The following is a 17735-nucleotide window of genomic DNA, read 5'->3' on the forward strand; positions in this document are numbered from 1 at the left end:
ACACTAGCAGTTACTGGCTGACATTGCAATTTTTCTTCCAATTCCTGCTCAAAATGACAGAGTTAGAAAAGAAAAATGGGTTGACTTCATACTAATTGTTGACATCATTCTTTCAAAAGGCAGCCTGGCATTCCCATGGACATAACTCTGCACAGCTTCAAAAGGTGCCTCACATGGGCCACTCTGACCCTGTTAATTAGTCATTCTGAGTCACATGTTGATTATTCCATATCTTCACTGGTAAAAGAACAGAAAATATACGAAATGTCATCAGTTTGTAAGGTGATTAGGTATGGATGTTGTGTTGCTCTCGGAAAAGGAGCAGAGTGACATCATATTGCCTAAGTGATAACTGAGAATCACCACATTGTAATATGAACATTTGTCCGCCATGCAAATGGGATATTACATTTGTTCTTACCACCCATTGGGATTAAATTTGCAGTGTGCAAAAAATAGCCACTGGCCCACTAATCCATGGCTGGTAAAAATCCAGTCGGGCCAGCAAATTTCCACAGTCACTGGCCCGACTGGCTAGTGAATTTACATGGTGTCATCACTCTCTCCGACTTGTTAAATTATAATACACTTTTGAATCATGCAAGATTATGGCCTGATAAAAATGTTCATCATATTAGCAGCTTAATGATGAAACCTGTGTCTACATTCGGACTAGTGAATTATTTTGTGAACTAGTAACTTTCAGGCATAGCTAGCCTGACTGGCTAGCAAAATTTGGAAACTATTTTGCACACTGAATTTGTTCTTACCAACAATAGGGGTTTAATTGTTAACAATGAACAGCTAGCAGCAATAATCAAACCATATCACAGGGGCACAAAGTACTTCAAAGTCTTCTAACACCCTAGCCCATGTACTGGGATATACGCAACATCCAATGAGAGCATGTAATGAGGTGATTGAGATGGGAGTCTCACCTGAGAGCTTTTAAAGAGTTGTTTGTGATATCAGGGCAGGAACTCAAATCTAGTTTCATCAGCTTTAAGCTGTTCTTTCCTAGGCTTGCACATGTTCTGAAAGAAATATCAGTTGAACATAACAAATGGTGACACATGTTTATGGCTGTTTTTGTAGTAAATCGATAGCAGTCAAAGTGGAAGCTTATAGAACAGCTTACAGACATATAACAGGGGACCATGAGACACAAGAGAGAGAGTCAGCCATTGTGGTTTACTGGGACAGAGAGACTGTAAGCCATTGTGGTTTACTGGGACAGAGAGACTGTCAGCCATTGTGGTTTACTGGGACAGAGACACCGTCAGCTATTGTGGTTTACTGGGACAGAGAAACAGTCAGCCATTGTGGTTTACCGGGACAGAGAGACAGTCAGCCATTGTGGTTTACTGGGACAGAGAGACTGTCAGCCATTGTGGTTTACTGGGACAGAGAAACTTCAGCCATTGTGGTTTACAGGGACAGAGAGATTGTCAGCCATTGTGGTTTTACGGGACAGAGAAACTTACTGGGACAGAGAGACTGTCAGCCATTGTGGTTTACTGGGACAGAGAGACTGTCAGCCATTGTGGTTTACTGAGACAGAGAGACAGTCAGCCATTGTGGTTTACTGAGACAGAGAGACAGTCAGCCATTGTGGTTTACTGAGACAGAGAGACTGTCAGCCATTGTGGTTTACTGAGACAGAGAGACTGTCAGCCATTGTGGTTTACTGGGACAGAGAGACTGTCAGCCATTGTGGTTTACTGGGACAGAGAGACTGTCAGCCATTGTGGTTTACTGGGACAGAGAGACTGTCAGACATTGTTGTTTACTGGGACAGACTGACAGTCAGCCACTGTGGTTTACTGGGACAGAGAGACTGTCAGCCATTGTGGTTTACTGAGACAGAGAGACTGTCAGCCATTGTGGTTTACTGGGACAGAGAGACTGTCAGCCATTGTGGTTTACTGGGACAGACTGACAGAGAGAGAGACTGTCAGCCATTGTGGTTTACTGGGACAGAGAGACTGTCAGCCATTGTGGTTTACTGGGACAGAGAGACTGTCAGCCATTGTGGTTTACTGGGACAGAGAGACTGTCAGCCATTGTGGTTTACTGGGACAGAGAGACTTCAGCCATTGTGGTTTACTGGGACAGAGAGACTTCAGCCATTGTGGTTTACAGGGACAGAGAGACTGTCAGACATTGTTGTTTACTGGGACAGACTGACAGTCAGCCACTGTGGTTTACTGGGACAGAGAGACTGTCAGGCATTGTGGTTTACTGGGACAGAGAGACTGTCAGCCATTGGGATTTACTGGGACAGACTGACAGTCAGCCATTGTGGTTTACTGAGACAGAGAGACTGTCAGCCATTGTGGTTTACTGGGACAGAGAGACAGTCAGACATTGTTGTTTACTGAGACAGAGAGACAGTCAGCCACTGTGGTTTACTGGGACAGAGAGACAGTCAGACATTGTGGTTTACTGGGACAGAGAGACTGTCAGCCATTGTGGTTTTACTGGGACAGACTGACAGTCAGCCATTGTGGTTTACTGGGACAGAGAGACAGTCAGCCATTGTGGTTTACTGGGACAGAGAGACAGTCAGACATTGTTGTTTACTGAGACAGAGAGACTGTCAGCCACTGTGGTTTACTGGGACAGAGAGACAGTCAGCCACTGTGGTTTACTGGGACAGAGAGACTGTCAGCCATTGTGGTTTACTGGGGCAGAGAGACTGTAAGCCACTGTGGTTTACTGGGACAGAGAGACTGTCAGCCACTGTGGTTTACTGGGACAGAGAGACTGTCAGACATTGTGGTTTACTGGGCTTACTGGGACAGAGAGACTGTCAGACATTGTGGTTTACTCGGACAGAGAGACTGTCAGCCACTGTGGTTTACTGGGACAGAGAGACTGTCAGACATTGTTGCTTACTGGGACAGAGAGACTGTCAGACATTGTTGCATACTGAGACAGAGAGACAGTCAGCCACTGTGGTTTACTGGGACAGAGAGACTGTCAGCCATTGTGGTTTACTGGGACAGAGGAAGACTACAGGTACTTACACATCTGTTATTTTCTTGCAGTTATTCAAACATAGTGTGTCTATGTTTCTGCATTGCTCTGCAAATTTTCTGAAAAAAGGAAAACAAGTAGTACAATATTTTATCTACAAGGAAACAAAATGCATTTGATGTCTAGAAGGCAAAGTATACATCTACTTGGCTACAAAGTCCTGATGATTGGAATGATGGGTGGTGTGGTGGGTGTTGCTGTTGGTGGTGTGGTGGGTGTTGCTGTTGGTGGTGTTGTGGGTGTTGCTGTTGGTGGTGTGGAGGTTGTGGTGGGTGTGTTGCTGTTGGTGGTGTGGAGGTTGTGTGTGTGTGTTGCTGGAGGTGGTTGCTGGTGATGGTGTGTTGTTGTGGAGGGTGTTGCTGGTGATGGTGATGGTGTGGAGGTTGTTGTTGTTGGGTGATGGTGTGGAGGTTTTGCTGGTGATGGAAGGTGGCTGTGATGGTGTGGGGTTGTTGTGGTGGGTGTTGCTGGTGATGGTGATGGTGTGGAGGGTGTTGTGGTGGGTGTTGCTGGTGATGTGTGTGTGGAGGTTGTTGTGGGTGGGTGCTTGCTGGTGATGGTTATTTGTGGTGTTGTGGTGGGTGTTGCTGGTGATGGTGTGGAGGGCTGGTGTGGTGGGTGTTGCTGGTGATGGTGTGGAGGTGTTGCTGGTGGGTGTTGCTGGTGGTTGTGGTGGAGGGTGTTGCTGGTGATGGTGGTGGTGGAGGTGTGGAGTGTGTGGTGGGTGTTGCTGGTGATGGTGTGGAGGTTGTTGTGGTGGGTGTTGGTGGTGATGGTGTGGAGGGTGTGCTGGGTGATGGTGTGGTGGTTGTTGTGGAGGGTGTTGCTGGTGATGGTGGTGGAGGTTGTTGTGGTGGGTGTGTTGCTGGGTGATGGTGTGGAGGGTGTTGCTGGATGGTGGTGTTGGTGGAGGGTGTTGCTGGTGATGGTGTGGTGGGTGGCTGGTGATGGTGTGGAGGTTGTGTGGAGAAGGTGCTGGAGGTGGTGTGGAGAGTGCTGGTGATGGTGTGGAGGTTGTTGTGGAGGGTGTTGCTGGTGATGTGTGGAGGTGTGGGAGGTTGCTGGTGATGGTGTGTGGAGGGTGTGCTGGTGATGGTGTGGAGGTTGTTGTGGAGGGTGGTGTTGCTGGTGATGGTGTGTTGTGGAGGGTGTTGCTGGTGATGGTGGGAGGTGTTGTGAGGGTGTTGCTGGTGATGTTGTGGAGGTGTTGCTGGTGATGGGTGGATGGTGTGGAGGGTGTTGCTGGGTGATGGCTGGTGATGGTGTGGAGGTTGTTGTGGAGGGTGTTGCTGGTGATGGTGTGGTGGGTGGAGGTGTGGTGTGGAGAGTGTTGTGGAGGGTGTGTGGTGCTGGTGATGGTGATGAGGAGTGTTGCTGGTGATAGTGTAAGGATTGTGGTGGAGGTGTTGGGGTGTTGCTGATGTGATGGTGTGGAGGGTGTTGTTGGTGATGGTGTGGAGGGTGTTGCTGGTGATGGTGTGGAGGTTGTTGTGGAGGGTGGTGCTGGTGATGGTGTGGAGGTTGTTGTGGTGGGTGGTGGTGTGGTGGTTATTGTGGATGTTGTGTGTACTCACATCAAGGCTGAGTCGGTGATGCTCTGACAACCCCTCAGGCTCAGGGACTTCAGAAATCCCCCGCATCTCTTGGAAATGTTCTCAACAACTGGACCCTGTGGTAACACACATAGGTTACTGACACATACACACTGACAACTATTTGACAATTATGTTGTTGGACATAGAAACTACCTGGTCACCAATGGTCACAAGCATAGGTCAAAGGGGTTAAATAATCATGGTTTTTCATGGATAATGACTGTTTTGGGCTATACCTATTATAACACCAACCCTACAGGCCTTTCCCTTACATATTATGTAGTGAGAGAAGACTGGTTTCACACAAACAGGGTCTGAAGCTTATCTATTGTATTCGTACCACCTCAACCATCACTGTCAGACTCGGGGAATTGTGGAGATTTAAGAAAGGTTGGTGACTACATACTAGTATTGGGAATCGACCTCTAAAATCATAATCGATTATCGATGTCTTCTGTCGATCAATTATCGATAAATGATCGACTACAAGTATGGACTTATGACCACAAGACCAGCTGGATGAGACGACTGCTACAAGATGGCTTGTAATAAAGATCTGTCATATGGCATGAGATCGTAACCCATTCTTCTTAGAAATGGATGAAAAAACACTTTGACAAAAGGATATTGAAAATCATGGAGTATTTGACAACAAATATGAATTTAGATCACACTTTTTACAGCTAAATGATACTTCTGTCAACTATTTTTGTGTGGGAAAATTGAGAAACGTTGAACTCAAGATCTACTTGTCAACTTCGATGCAGAAATCAGAATATAACGGCTATAGATCTAAGAGTAGACGTGCTTAATATCAATGAAGCTATCCATTTCCAACCTTGTTCATGAATTCGACGAGAATTGTGCCTTTCGCGAATACAAAATGTTTTCTCGAAGCGAACACGTACATGTGCGGGAGAGCAGGCATTTTGTTGACAGTCTGCTCAGCCAATCAAACCACTTGTTTCGATCACATGTTATATTTCTCAGGAGTATTTGTTGTTTTTAAAGCCACATTTTCATAACGTGCTATATTTACGAAACCTTCATCAATGCTTGCATATTCTAACATATAATTAAACATGGGTCTAAATATTATATGCATCCACGCTAAAACTGTTGTTACACTGCAAGCCACTACCTGCACAAGAAGAAAAAGACTGCTCAATCGGCAAGCTATAAATAGACTTAACTTCCTGTATTACGGCTGTGATCGCGAGCCTACCTGGAGGTATTTACTAATCTTGCATGTACACCAATCGTTCGTTATTCTTGAAGATAGTATTCAGTGTTATCGATTGATTTTTTTTAAATCGATAATCGAAGTTTGATTGTCTAACGATCAATAAACCGATTATTTGATTGATCGGTGCACCACTACTACACACCTCAACATCTGTCTGGAAGTCAAAGAGATCAACTCTCTGCCAGTTGCTCCCATCTAGTGCCAGGACATTCCAGAACTGAAACATACCAGTGGCTCATCTTAGACACAGCTAGAGCGAGGGAGGGAGGGAGGAGGGAGGGCTAGTGACAGTGTGAAGAAGACATGGAAGTTACTAAAATACATACATTTATACATAATATAAATCATTGATGAACGCATCAGTGAACTGGACCAGAAAATCCAGTGATCAACAGCATGAGCATCGATCTACGCAATTGGGATACGATGACATGTGTCAACAAAGTCAGTGAGTCTGACCACCCATCCCATTAGTCGCTTCATACGACAAGCATGGGTTACTGAGGACCAATTCTAACCTGAATCTTCACAGGGCTATGCCCATAAAGAACCACAGGCATTACTCAACATTTCTGTCACAAAGACGAATGCATCAAGTGTTACATAGAATTACATAGAGCAATTGCAATACTGGAAGATCTAATACTGAAAAATGATGACACTACTCTCCATGAAGGTCATCGAGGCCTACACAAGATCTGGTCCCATTAAACGGGCTACGCAGGAACTGACCTTTGACACTTGAGCACATCGGCACAGAGACACCACATCAAGGAAGGAGAAGATCCTGAAGAAAGAAACAATCACATTACTATGGCAACAATTGGGCCTGCAGACTATTTCGATCACAAAACAAATGCAAACCGTTGCTAAGGATGATGTTACACAAAGTCACACAGTGTTTTGTATGTGCACAATCATTAACTTTCATTGATTATCAACCATCCGTGAAATCCATCAAACCTAAAACAAAATATCATTAACTATCATTTTCATGAGAAAATGAAATGTTTTCATATCACAAAAAGGAACTTTGGTGGGTAAAATGGAAAATATAGACCATGGATTATAACTAATCATCCTAAACAAATATATGCAACTCATTAAGAAAGATGAAATCCCTTCTGATTTTCCTTATAATCTGTTCACAAATGCCAAGTCTTGCATAAATAGCATGCTGGAATTTCCTTCCAACTAAAACTAGTTTCCTGAAACCAGTTGTAACTAATAGCATACCTCAACAACAGCTCCTTTGGCAACTTCTTATTTATTGCAGCATCATCGTCTGTTGAGAATTGGGAGATCTAGCAAAAGAAAAAAACAAACTCTGGTACTTAATTATGACACAATGGTTTCTAGTACAGTGTTGAACATGCCAAAAGAGTTCATTCTTTTAATTCAAGAAAATACAAGGAGATCGGTTTGAGAATGCAGTTCTTTGTTCTTCCTCCTCCTACGGAAACTCTAAAAGATGCTTGTTAGAAATTTGATTAAAATTTTCATTTCCCTTGTGTTTTTCAAAAGCAGCCAAACAGTATCAATTTCTACAAAGAAATACTGGTTCTCAGGCACAACAACCATGCCGACACATCTACATTCTCTACTGCAAAGGGCAAAAACAAATAGCTTGTAATGATATCAAAAACCTGTTGAATGTCTTTGAACAAGACCATTACACAGATGTCCCCTCCCGAGTCCTTTCCCATTATATTTATAGTTTTAACAAGAACAATGCTCAGGTGAAAGTCTTTTGCATGCCAAAATCAATTTTACTTTTTGTTGTTGCACAAATGTTTGGGCTAAATTAGAGAATAACTGCACCAAGATTCTGTACTTCACTTGGTACATTCTGACTCGTAATGTCATAATAATTTTAGCCAGCAAAGTAAACAAGATTCTTTGGTGTGTTTTTTTGTTTGGTTTGAAAGGACAGCTTGGAATCAATTCAATATTATATACACCTTAAAGGACCATGTTATGCGAAAAATATAATTTAATGTAAAAAAATTAAACTGTTTGTGCAGCAGTTTCTCAGAAGTAAAATCTTTGCAACATCAGCAACAATGAGGGAAGATGAATGTAGATCATGATGATGATGCCAAAGCACACTTAAAGGAACTTTGTATGGCAGCCATTTTCCGCACCACACTTGACATTGAATAGAGACTAGTGGCTGGAGCAGGCAATCTTTGTAAACATTACCATCATGATTTGGCATTGTATTTACTTAGAAAAACAAATAATTTCTTTACTCATATTCAGTGATCCTCTCCATGTTTCACATCATACCAGTTTCAACTTTCTCAGTGGGTTCTGATAACATGATTACAATATTGTTTCGAATTTGAATATTTTTTATTCCAATAGCAAAATCATCCCTTGGCTCGCCTTTCAGTACAGCTGCACTAACCCCTGGATCCATGCCTGTGGTTCTCACAATATCAAATTACCAGCCCTTTATTTCCATTTGCCAATCATCAATGAAAATCAAGGACAGATAACTTGCGATTACATGAGCCATGGGAATGGATCCTGGGGGAATGGGAACCCTGGAATTATAGAGGATGTATCAAAATATTATCCCATAAAGACACAGAAGAAACACTGCGGTGCAATTACTATTTTCACCAGGAGCATTTCATCAGTGTGATATGTGGCTTCTGGGATGAATATTCTTGAACATATTATAATCATTTGGTATTGTTCTAACTTCAATTTTTTTTTCCCATAATTCTATCTGAGATCCAGTGAAGCGGTATACATCCTCCAGTTTCAGCTAAGCTTCTTGGGTTCTGAGATGACAATGACAATATTTGTTACAAAATTTGATCATTATTCTTTCAGTGTCACATCAATAACTGACGAAATTGAAGAAATCCCAGCCATAGTTTAGTGCAGTATATCCACATTCATTCATTAAGAGAGCAAGGCCAAGTTAGTTCAGAGGCGATTCTCAAACACTCGTAATCTTAATAATGAGGAAATCTGTTTCTCGCTGTTTTACAAAACTAAGCTCAGTGTCTTCTGATTAAATATGTAGATTTTCTTTTGTCAGACATGTTAGAAACACAAACCAGTTTCTGAAATAACAAAACAGCTAAACAGATACAAGATGTCAGTACAATCAAGGTCAAAGAGTTCAAGATGATGATGTTCAGTTGCATGTTTTCCTCCCACAGCCTTTCCCTGCTTCCACTCCAGTACTGGACTGACACCAGAATCAAACATAATAGCACCAAATTTGTCGTCCTAATGGAAGAGATCTGTTCCAGATTCTGCAGACAAGATGGCAGTAGTGAAGTGAGTGTTCAGCTCTTGTGCAGTCAGTCCCGTCTGCCAGAGCAGCTACTTTAACTACCAGTCTCAATCAATAACCTATTTAACTTAATAACACTACTTAAAGTCCCTTCCACAACGGATTCAACCAACTGATTGGTTGAGTTGTTTCTGCTCACAACAAATACAGCCAACACATCAGAAGTACATGGTGATTCACGTTTAAAGTCACATAATGTCCTGTCAGGTTTAATTGGGAGGAGAGACTGACTGACTGAGCATGGTTTTACGCCGTTTTTAGCAATATTCCAGCAATATCATGGCTGAAATGGGCTTCACAAATTGTACCCATGTGGGGAATCGAACCTGGGCCTTCGGCGTGATGAGCGAACGCTTTAACCATTAGGCTACCTCACCGCCCAAGGAGGACAGACACCGGGCACAGGCATATCCACTAGACCAGTGAGACAATCTCTGGGCCGACGCCATATCCACTAGACCAGTGAGACAATCTCTGGGCAGACGCTGTATCTACTGGACCAGTGAGACAATCTCTGGGCAGACGCTGTATCTACTGGACCAGTGAGACAATCTCTGGGCAGACGCTGTATCTACTGGACCAGTGAGACAATCTCTGGGCAGACGCTGTATCTACTAGACCAGTGAGACAATCTCTGGGCAGATGCTGTATCTACTAGACCAGTGAGACAATCTCTGGGCAGATGCTGTGTCTACTACTACTAGACCAGTGAGACAATCTCTGGGCAGACGCTGTATCTATTAGACCAGTGAGACAATCTCTGGGCAGACGCTGTATCTACTACTACTAGACCAGTGAGACAATCTCTGGGCAGACGCTGTATCTACTAGACCAGTGAGACAATCTCTGGGCAGACGCTTGCAGCTGTGTCTACTAGACTAGACCAGACAATCTCTGGGCAGGCGCTGTATCTACTTAGACCAGTGAGACAATCTCTGGGCAGATGCTGTATCTACTAGACCAGTGAGACAATCTCTGGGCAGACTGTATCTGTGAGACAATCTCTGGGCTACTGTATCAACTAGACCAGTGAGACAATCTCTGGGCAGATGCTGTATCTACTAGACCAGTGAGACAATCTCTGGGCAGACGCTGTATCTACTAGACCAGTGAGACACTATCTGGGCAGACGCTGTATCTACTAGACCAGTGAGACAATCTCTGGGCAGATGCTGTATCAACTAGACCAGTGAGACAATCTCTGGGCAGATGCTGTATCTACTAGACCAGTCAGACAATCTCTGGGCAGACGCTGTATCTACTAGACCAGTGAGACAATCTCTGGGCAGACGCTGTATCTATTAGACTAGTGAGACAATCTCTGGGCAGACACTGTATCTACTGGACCAGTGAAACAATCTCTGGGCAGATGCTGTATCAACTTGACCAATGAGACAATCTCTGGGCAGACGCTGTATCTACTAGACCAGTCAGACAATCTCTGGGCAGACGCTGTATCTACTAGACCAGTGAGACAATCTCTGGGCAGACGCTGTGTCTACTAGACCAGTCAGACAATCTCTGGGCAGACGCTGTATCTATTAGACTAGTGAGACAATCTCTGGGCAGACACTGTATCTACTGGACCAGTGAGACAATCTCTGGGCAGATGCTGTATCAACTTGACCAATGAGACAATCTCTGGGCAGACGCTGTATCTACTAGACCAGTCAGACAATCTCTGGGCAGACGCTGTATCTACTAGACCAGTGAGACAATCTCTGGGCAGACGCTGTGTCTACTAGACCAGTGAGACAATCTCTGGGCAGATGCTGTATCTATTAGACTAGTGAGACAATCTCTGGGCAGACGCTGTGTCTAGTTGACCAATGAGACAATATCTGGGCAGACGCTGTATCAACTAGACCAATGAAACAATCTCTAGGCAGACGCTGTGTCTACTAGACCAATGAGACAATCTCTGGGCAGACGCTGTATCCACTAGACCACTAGACAGTTTCTGGGCAGACGATATATTCCCAAGACAACAGATCTCGAGGCGGTCCAACTCTCGACAGACTGAGGCTGACGCTCAAGATAAACTTAGGACTACAACCAACAGTGGACAATCGAATGAGGGTGAGCATCCCATCCCATTAACACCAGAATGAGGAGCACAAACTTCAACAATGAGATTAGGCATTAAATCAGCCATCAATATCAGCAACTACCCAAATCACATCAACTGGGAAAACAACCTCCATGGCCTCAGTAGTAGAAAACAATCAGAAGCAGTCCAGATTTTCTGCACCAAGCCATCAATCAACAGAGATCAAGGCTATTTCATCCCATACAACAACCATAAACAATAGTTTTTCAAATCATCCCACCTAGTAATTTAATCTAGTTGAATTGACTTCCCGATGAGTTGGCTTCCTCCTCGTGCGTTCTCTCTCTATCATGTTCTTACACTAGTATCCTCCTCATAGTTAACCTTCTCATGTTAATCGCTATCATCTTGATAATGTTTGTTGCTGATAATCCTTCACCTATCACATATGTTCTGTACCATGTTCCCTACTCTCTCTTGCTTGACAACAGTGTAACGATTTATACCAGAACTTATTACAACAGTGGACACCAAGAGCAGTATCAGTGTGGGGTTCAAACACCTAGGTGTACATCGGGAAGAGCAAACACATGAACTACTTCCCCATCAGACTAGCAAAGTACATCACCTAAATCTACCAAGAACACTGTTTGTACATGTATATATGCTTGTGTGGCCACATACTTGAGTGGAAACTGTCAGATGCGACATTTTCAATTTCTGGTCAGATCCATGGACACACCAGCATTGTTCTGTAATCTGTTCGTCCTAATTTCACGCAGATTATGTTTCAGATTATGTGTGATGCAAAACCCTGTACTTCCCCATTTTCTGTACACACAAGTAACTACTTTCGCTCCCACTGTTTGCAGGGTTTGACCACTGCCTAATAGGGTGTGAATTTAGAAATCGCTGCCACACCACATGTTTAGATCCTCATTAGGGCTTTTATCTCCACAGTTCATGTAAATCAGAAAATACTTCACTAACGAATAAGAATCCTCCCAGAGGACTACGCAGTTGGTGAGTTTAGTATTTGATAATGGTCCACTTAGTCTGCTCCATGAAATATGAATCAACTGCCGTCAGCTCACAGAAGCATGACACTACCAAGAAGTGTGCTAATGGCCAGTTTATAGCAGCTGCCCATTAAACACACATACTACCCGCCACAGCAACCCAAACCTGTAATTATCAGCATATTGATAACGGATAGTTTTGGAATGGTCATGATGTCAGCTTCCTGTTGATTGTTCCTTTACTATCGTCTTCGCAGCCTGCCACATCATCTGATAATCAATAACTCACAATTCTTGTCTGTTTGCAATGTTACGTAACAACAACGCTCGCCACTAGCGACGTGCATGTCATCTTTAATGTTCACACCAAGATCATTTTCACTTCATTATAGTCTAATCAGAATGGTCTCACAATGCTGCTTGGCCTAGTGCTGAATCACAGAGACACAATCGTCATTTTGAACCCAGGGGCAGTGCCACGCCCTTGCCTTCTTCCAGCTGTTGATAAATAATTCATATTTCTGACACATCCGAATCACTGATTCACAAACAGTTTGCAGTCAAACTGGAGGCTATAACAAGTCTACCTCATATTTTAATCTTTACATATGTTTAACATTATCAAGGCAGCAAAAAATGATGAACACGCTGAAGCCCATGTGTTATTCAATCACACTTTTGAAGAATCTGTAGAAAATCATTGAAACATTGGTAGATATCTGCAGAAATTTACCTAACTATTTGGTCAACTGTGCAATGCTGCAGTCAGCATTATTCCAGCTAAATAATGGTGTGTAGTAAATAGTCAAGTTTGGACCAGACAATCCTGTGACTGATATCGTGAGCAATGATATACGCCATTAAGATCAGATAACAACAAGATTACTGAACCTAAGCTCATGATCCATTTGGTCATCCATTACAACCAGCACAAGGTGCAGGATCCGCAGCCTACTGTCAATACATGCTAACGTTGGGAGCAGGCCTCAAGAAAACTAGGTACTTGAGTCCTGGTTCGGTTAGGATGTACATTCATACCTAACCAGGGGAGATAACTCACATGTACACTTTTTCTGACAATTGCTGACATGATGCATTGTCTTGATGGATTTTGACTGACTGACTGAGTTTGGTTTTACGCCGCTTTTAGCAATATTCCAGCAACATCACGGCGGGGGACACCAGAAATGGGCTTCACTCATTGTACCCATGTGAGGATTCGAACCCGGGTCTTCGGCGTGACGAGCCAACGCTTTAACCACTAGACTACCCCACAGCCCCTGATGGATTTTGATGATACCCAGCAAGAATACATTTTTGCTTGAATGTCATGTGATCATCAAAATAAATTTCTCATTACCAAATTAGGCTCTGAGACACAGGTACACAGGTCAGACTGTACTGCTGTTAGAGGCAACCCTACCTCCTACATGAAGTACATTCTGCATCGATAAGCACAATTTCAGTCCCAGTAAAAGTTTGCATAATCCGACTTCCTGGATATTGACAGACGGGAGAGGTAACAATAGTCTCTGTCTGTCTCTTCAGTTAAGTTGTCAGACTCCACTTCTGGTTTTCATGATGCTAAATATAATTGTTCGTTTATTTTTTAATGCTGACACTTAGCAATATTCCACATATATGACAGCAGTCTGTAAAAAATCGAATCTGAACTTTCAATCTGTGTATGGTGCTAATATTGCAATCAATATATAAAATCAATATACTGCATGTTATACACTTTTCAAACTCAATATATTGCAATATGTTGTCTGTGTTCTGGCAGACTATGGTTAAAATTAAACAATTTTGTTATTATTTTTTATATTTAGCCTAAAACCTACACAGAAATTCATTCAAAAATGAACTTTTCTTTGGGAAATCTTTTGACAAACAGCAGAAACACAAAAGGGATTTTCTTAATCTGCTCTGTATCAGACAGACAGACTGACAGACAGACAGTGTATCCATTACTACAAAATGGTTACAACTAACCATGCTTTAGGATGTCGAAAAAGTATCTGCATTTACAATTACTTCCGCTCCCAACACATCAGAAGATATATCCCAATTCAAGTACCTGTAACACAGGGAGGGGGTAGCCTAGTGGTTAAAGTGTATGCTTGTCATGCCGAAAACCATGTGTGAAGCCCATTTCTGGTGTCTTTGCTGTGATATTGCTGGAATATTGCTAAAAGTGGCATAAAACAATACTCACTCACCTGTATCACAATCTATTGAAATACAATGTATTTGCTAATAATACTAAAAGATTCTTAAACAATGTGTTTATCTGCTTTTGGAATTGCCCTAAACATGTTGGCTGCCATATCAGGTCACATGTAACCATGGTAACTTCCACTGATGTTTGTTCCCATTAATTGTAGTGATGACGGCTAGTAATGACCTAATATCACTATCGAAACTCAAACATGCAAAACAGGTGCACTTCAGTATACAGTTACATTTTCAATTAGAAACAAACATAAAAATATACATAATAATCATTGTTATCCTATTGTAGTTAGTAGCTACTTATTGTAATGAGCTCCTTTCATCATCAGAATGGCAAACAGTGAAATAATTAACAAAAAAAGAATGATTAAGAATCATTAAGTTTGACAGAGCAAAATAATGTCATATCTCTAGTAATTATAAATAGCAATATATTTATTCGTAATGGGACAGATCCACACCTTAAAGCATAATGAAAGCACTAGATGCAAACGACGACACCAGAAATGAGCTTCACACATTGTACCCATGTGGGGATTTGAACCCGGGTCTTTGGCGTGATAAGCGTATGCTTTAACCACTGTCACACTTTGCCTGCTCAGAGCCATAATTGGGTGTAGCGCGCCAAGGCAAATTTTCTCAAGTCACAGAAAACCACATAGCTTATCACTTGGAATCCTATTTCAAAACTGAGCACAATTTTCTACTCAAACAAGTATACAATCATTCCTGTCGGCAGTTGGGAGGCAAGCCTGTCCTGTCTATGAAGTAAGAGTTATTGCATCGAAATAGTACATATTCATAATTGCTGTCATTTCTGCTGGTATCTCTGTGCAAGTGTGTCACTGTGTGTAGCTGTCAACTTGAAATATTGATCTTCCCGAAGGCTGCAGCTTATTACATCAATGCCACTTACTGACTCAGGCCATGTGTAATATCACACAATATCACATAGTCTATGTCAGCACGGTGATAACTGCCATATACCATGTGTAATTAGAAACAATACACTCTTTCTGATCACAGAGAAACTGTAGGCGACAAGGGAGGTAACCAGGCCATCAGTGGGCTACCAGCGATGACCTTGTATCGTATCCGTGTCAACAACTAAAGAATTATTTCCTCTATCTTGTCTTCTGCAGTGTTTCCTATCATATCACAGATCCTCACACGATTACTTAGTCATGCTTCTACGCTTCATGTTGGACTTAACCTGCACGAAACCAAGCGTCATTTAAAATTTGAATTAATAAATAAGATATCTTTTATATTTCTTAGTCAAAATTTCTATTTTATAAGGGCAAATCAGTACACTTTGTATTTCACATCATTTTGAAATTGAAATAGGTTGTTCACTATTTGCCATAAATCAACAGACTGCTCAATGGCATTGTTCCATTGCAACTTGTACGCAATCATTACTTCTGAACATTAAGTACATTGCTACAACATCAGGCACAATGCTTCCTTGAAAAAATTAATGTTAAATACAACTCTTCCCTGTAAGCATCACAACATAATGCTAAGTACAACACTTCCATGCAAAAACTAATGTCACGTACAGTGTTCCCCTTCAAACCTAAGACCCATGAAGGTCCGGGTTAGAATATTGGCCTTCAGTAACCCATGCTTGTCGTAAGAGGCGACTAACGGGATCGGGTGGTCAGGCTCGCTAACTTGGTTGACACATGTCATCGGTTCCCAATTGCACAGATCGATGCTCATGCTGTTGATCACCGGATTGTCTGGTCCAGACTCGATTATTTACAGACCACCGCCATATAACTGGAATATTGCTGAGTGCAGCGTAAAACTAAACTCACTCACTCACTCACCTTCAAACCTAAATGTGAAGTACCTCTTCCCTGCAAACCTTAATCTCAAGTTCAACCCTTCCCTGCAAACCTTAATGTCATATACAGTGCTTCCCTGCAAACCTTAATGTCAAATACAATGCTTCCCTTGAAACCTTAAGGTCATGTACAGCACTTCCCTTAAGCCTTAATGTCAAATAAAATGCTTCCCTGTAAAAATGTCAAATACAATGCTTCCCTGCAAACCTAAAGGTCATGTACAACACTTCCCTTAGGCCTTAATGTCAAATAAAATGCTTCCCTGTAAACCATAATGTCAAATGCAATGCTTCCCTAAAAACCTTAGGGACAAATACAACACTTCCTTAATGTCAAATACAATCCTTCCGTGGAAGCCCTAATGTTAAATATAAATCGTTCCAACCGTGGAAGCCCTAATGTCAAATACAATGCTTCCCTGCAAACCTTAATGTCAAATACAACACTTCCCTCAGGCCTTCATGTCAAATAGTACACTTCCCTGTAAGCCTTAATGTCAAATACAATGCTTCCCTGTAAGCCTTTAAATGTCAAATACAACACTTCCCTGTAGGCCTTAATGTCAAATACAATGCTACCCTGCAAACCTTAATGTCAAATACAATGCTCCCCTGCAAACGTTAATGTCAAATACAACACTTCCCTATAAGCCTTAATGTCAAATACAATGATTCCCTGTAAGCCATGTCAAATACAATGCTTCCCTGCAAACCTTAAGGTCATGTACAACACTTCCCTTAAGCCTTAATGTCAAATACAATGCTTCCCTGCAAACCTTAATGTCAAATACAATGCTTCCCTTCAAGCCTTAATGTCAAATACAATGATCCCTGCAAAACTTAATGTCAAATACAATGATCCCCTGCAAAACTTAATGTTGTGTACAATGCTTTACTGTAAGCCTTAATGTAAAACACAATGCTTCCATGCAAGCCCTCATGTCAAATACAACACTTTCCTGTAGGCCTTAATGTCAAATACAACACTTCCCTGCAAACCTTAATGTCAAATACAATGCTTCCGTGGAAGCCCTAATGTCAAATACAAGTCTTCCCTGCAAACCTTAATGTCAAATACAATGCTTCCTTGCAAACCTTAAAGGTCACATGCAACCAAAAAATCAAACATAATTAAAACACAATTATCACTTATTCATGACATATAATATACATTGCTGGTTATGAAAAAACATATAAACAAAATTATAAGCGTACAATCGCAAATCAAGAGTGCAATATTGTGTACTTGGGTTTACTTCCCAAGAAACGAAGCAGCCGGATACCGAACCCAGTCAGAGCGGGTGGGTGTGCACTCAAGTGTAACGGCTGGTTCATTTGCAGATGCCCTCACGGCTCATTGTGTGTGTATATATAGAGATGTTG

General features: G+C 42.1%; 1 protein-coding gene across 1 annotated transcript in view; it reads right to left on the reverse strand.

The window, feature by feature from the left end:
* LOC124278627 (F-box/LRR-repeat protein 20-like) overlaps positions 1–17735 on the reverse strand; it is a 34008-nt gene that overhangs the window by 9902 nt on the left and 6371 nt on the right. Inside the window, exons 2-7 of the mRNA XM_046714393.1 lie at positions 7117–7184; positions 6613–6667; positions 6023–6097; positions 4614–4708; positions 3030–3098; positions 939–1034 (exon numbers count right to left, since the gene is read on the reverse strand). Coding sequence (XP_046570349.1) covers positions 939–1034; positions 3030–3098; positions 4614–4708; positions 6023–6097; positions 6613–6667; positions 7117–7184 — 458 coding nt within the window. The remainder of the gene's footprint in view (positions 1–938; positions 1035–3029; positions 3099–4613; positions 4709–6022; positions 6098–6612; positions 6668–7116; positions 7185–17735) is intronic.

Source organism: Haliotis rubra, unplaced genomic scaffold (genome assembly GCF_003918875.1).
Source record: "Haliotis rubra isolate DU_JTF1 unplaced genomic scaffold, ASM391887v1 Scf24, whole genome shotgun sequence".
Classification (NCBI taxonomy): Eukaryota; Metazoa; Mollusca; class Gastropoda; order Lepetellida; family Haliotidae; genus Haliotis; species Haliotis rubra.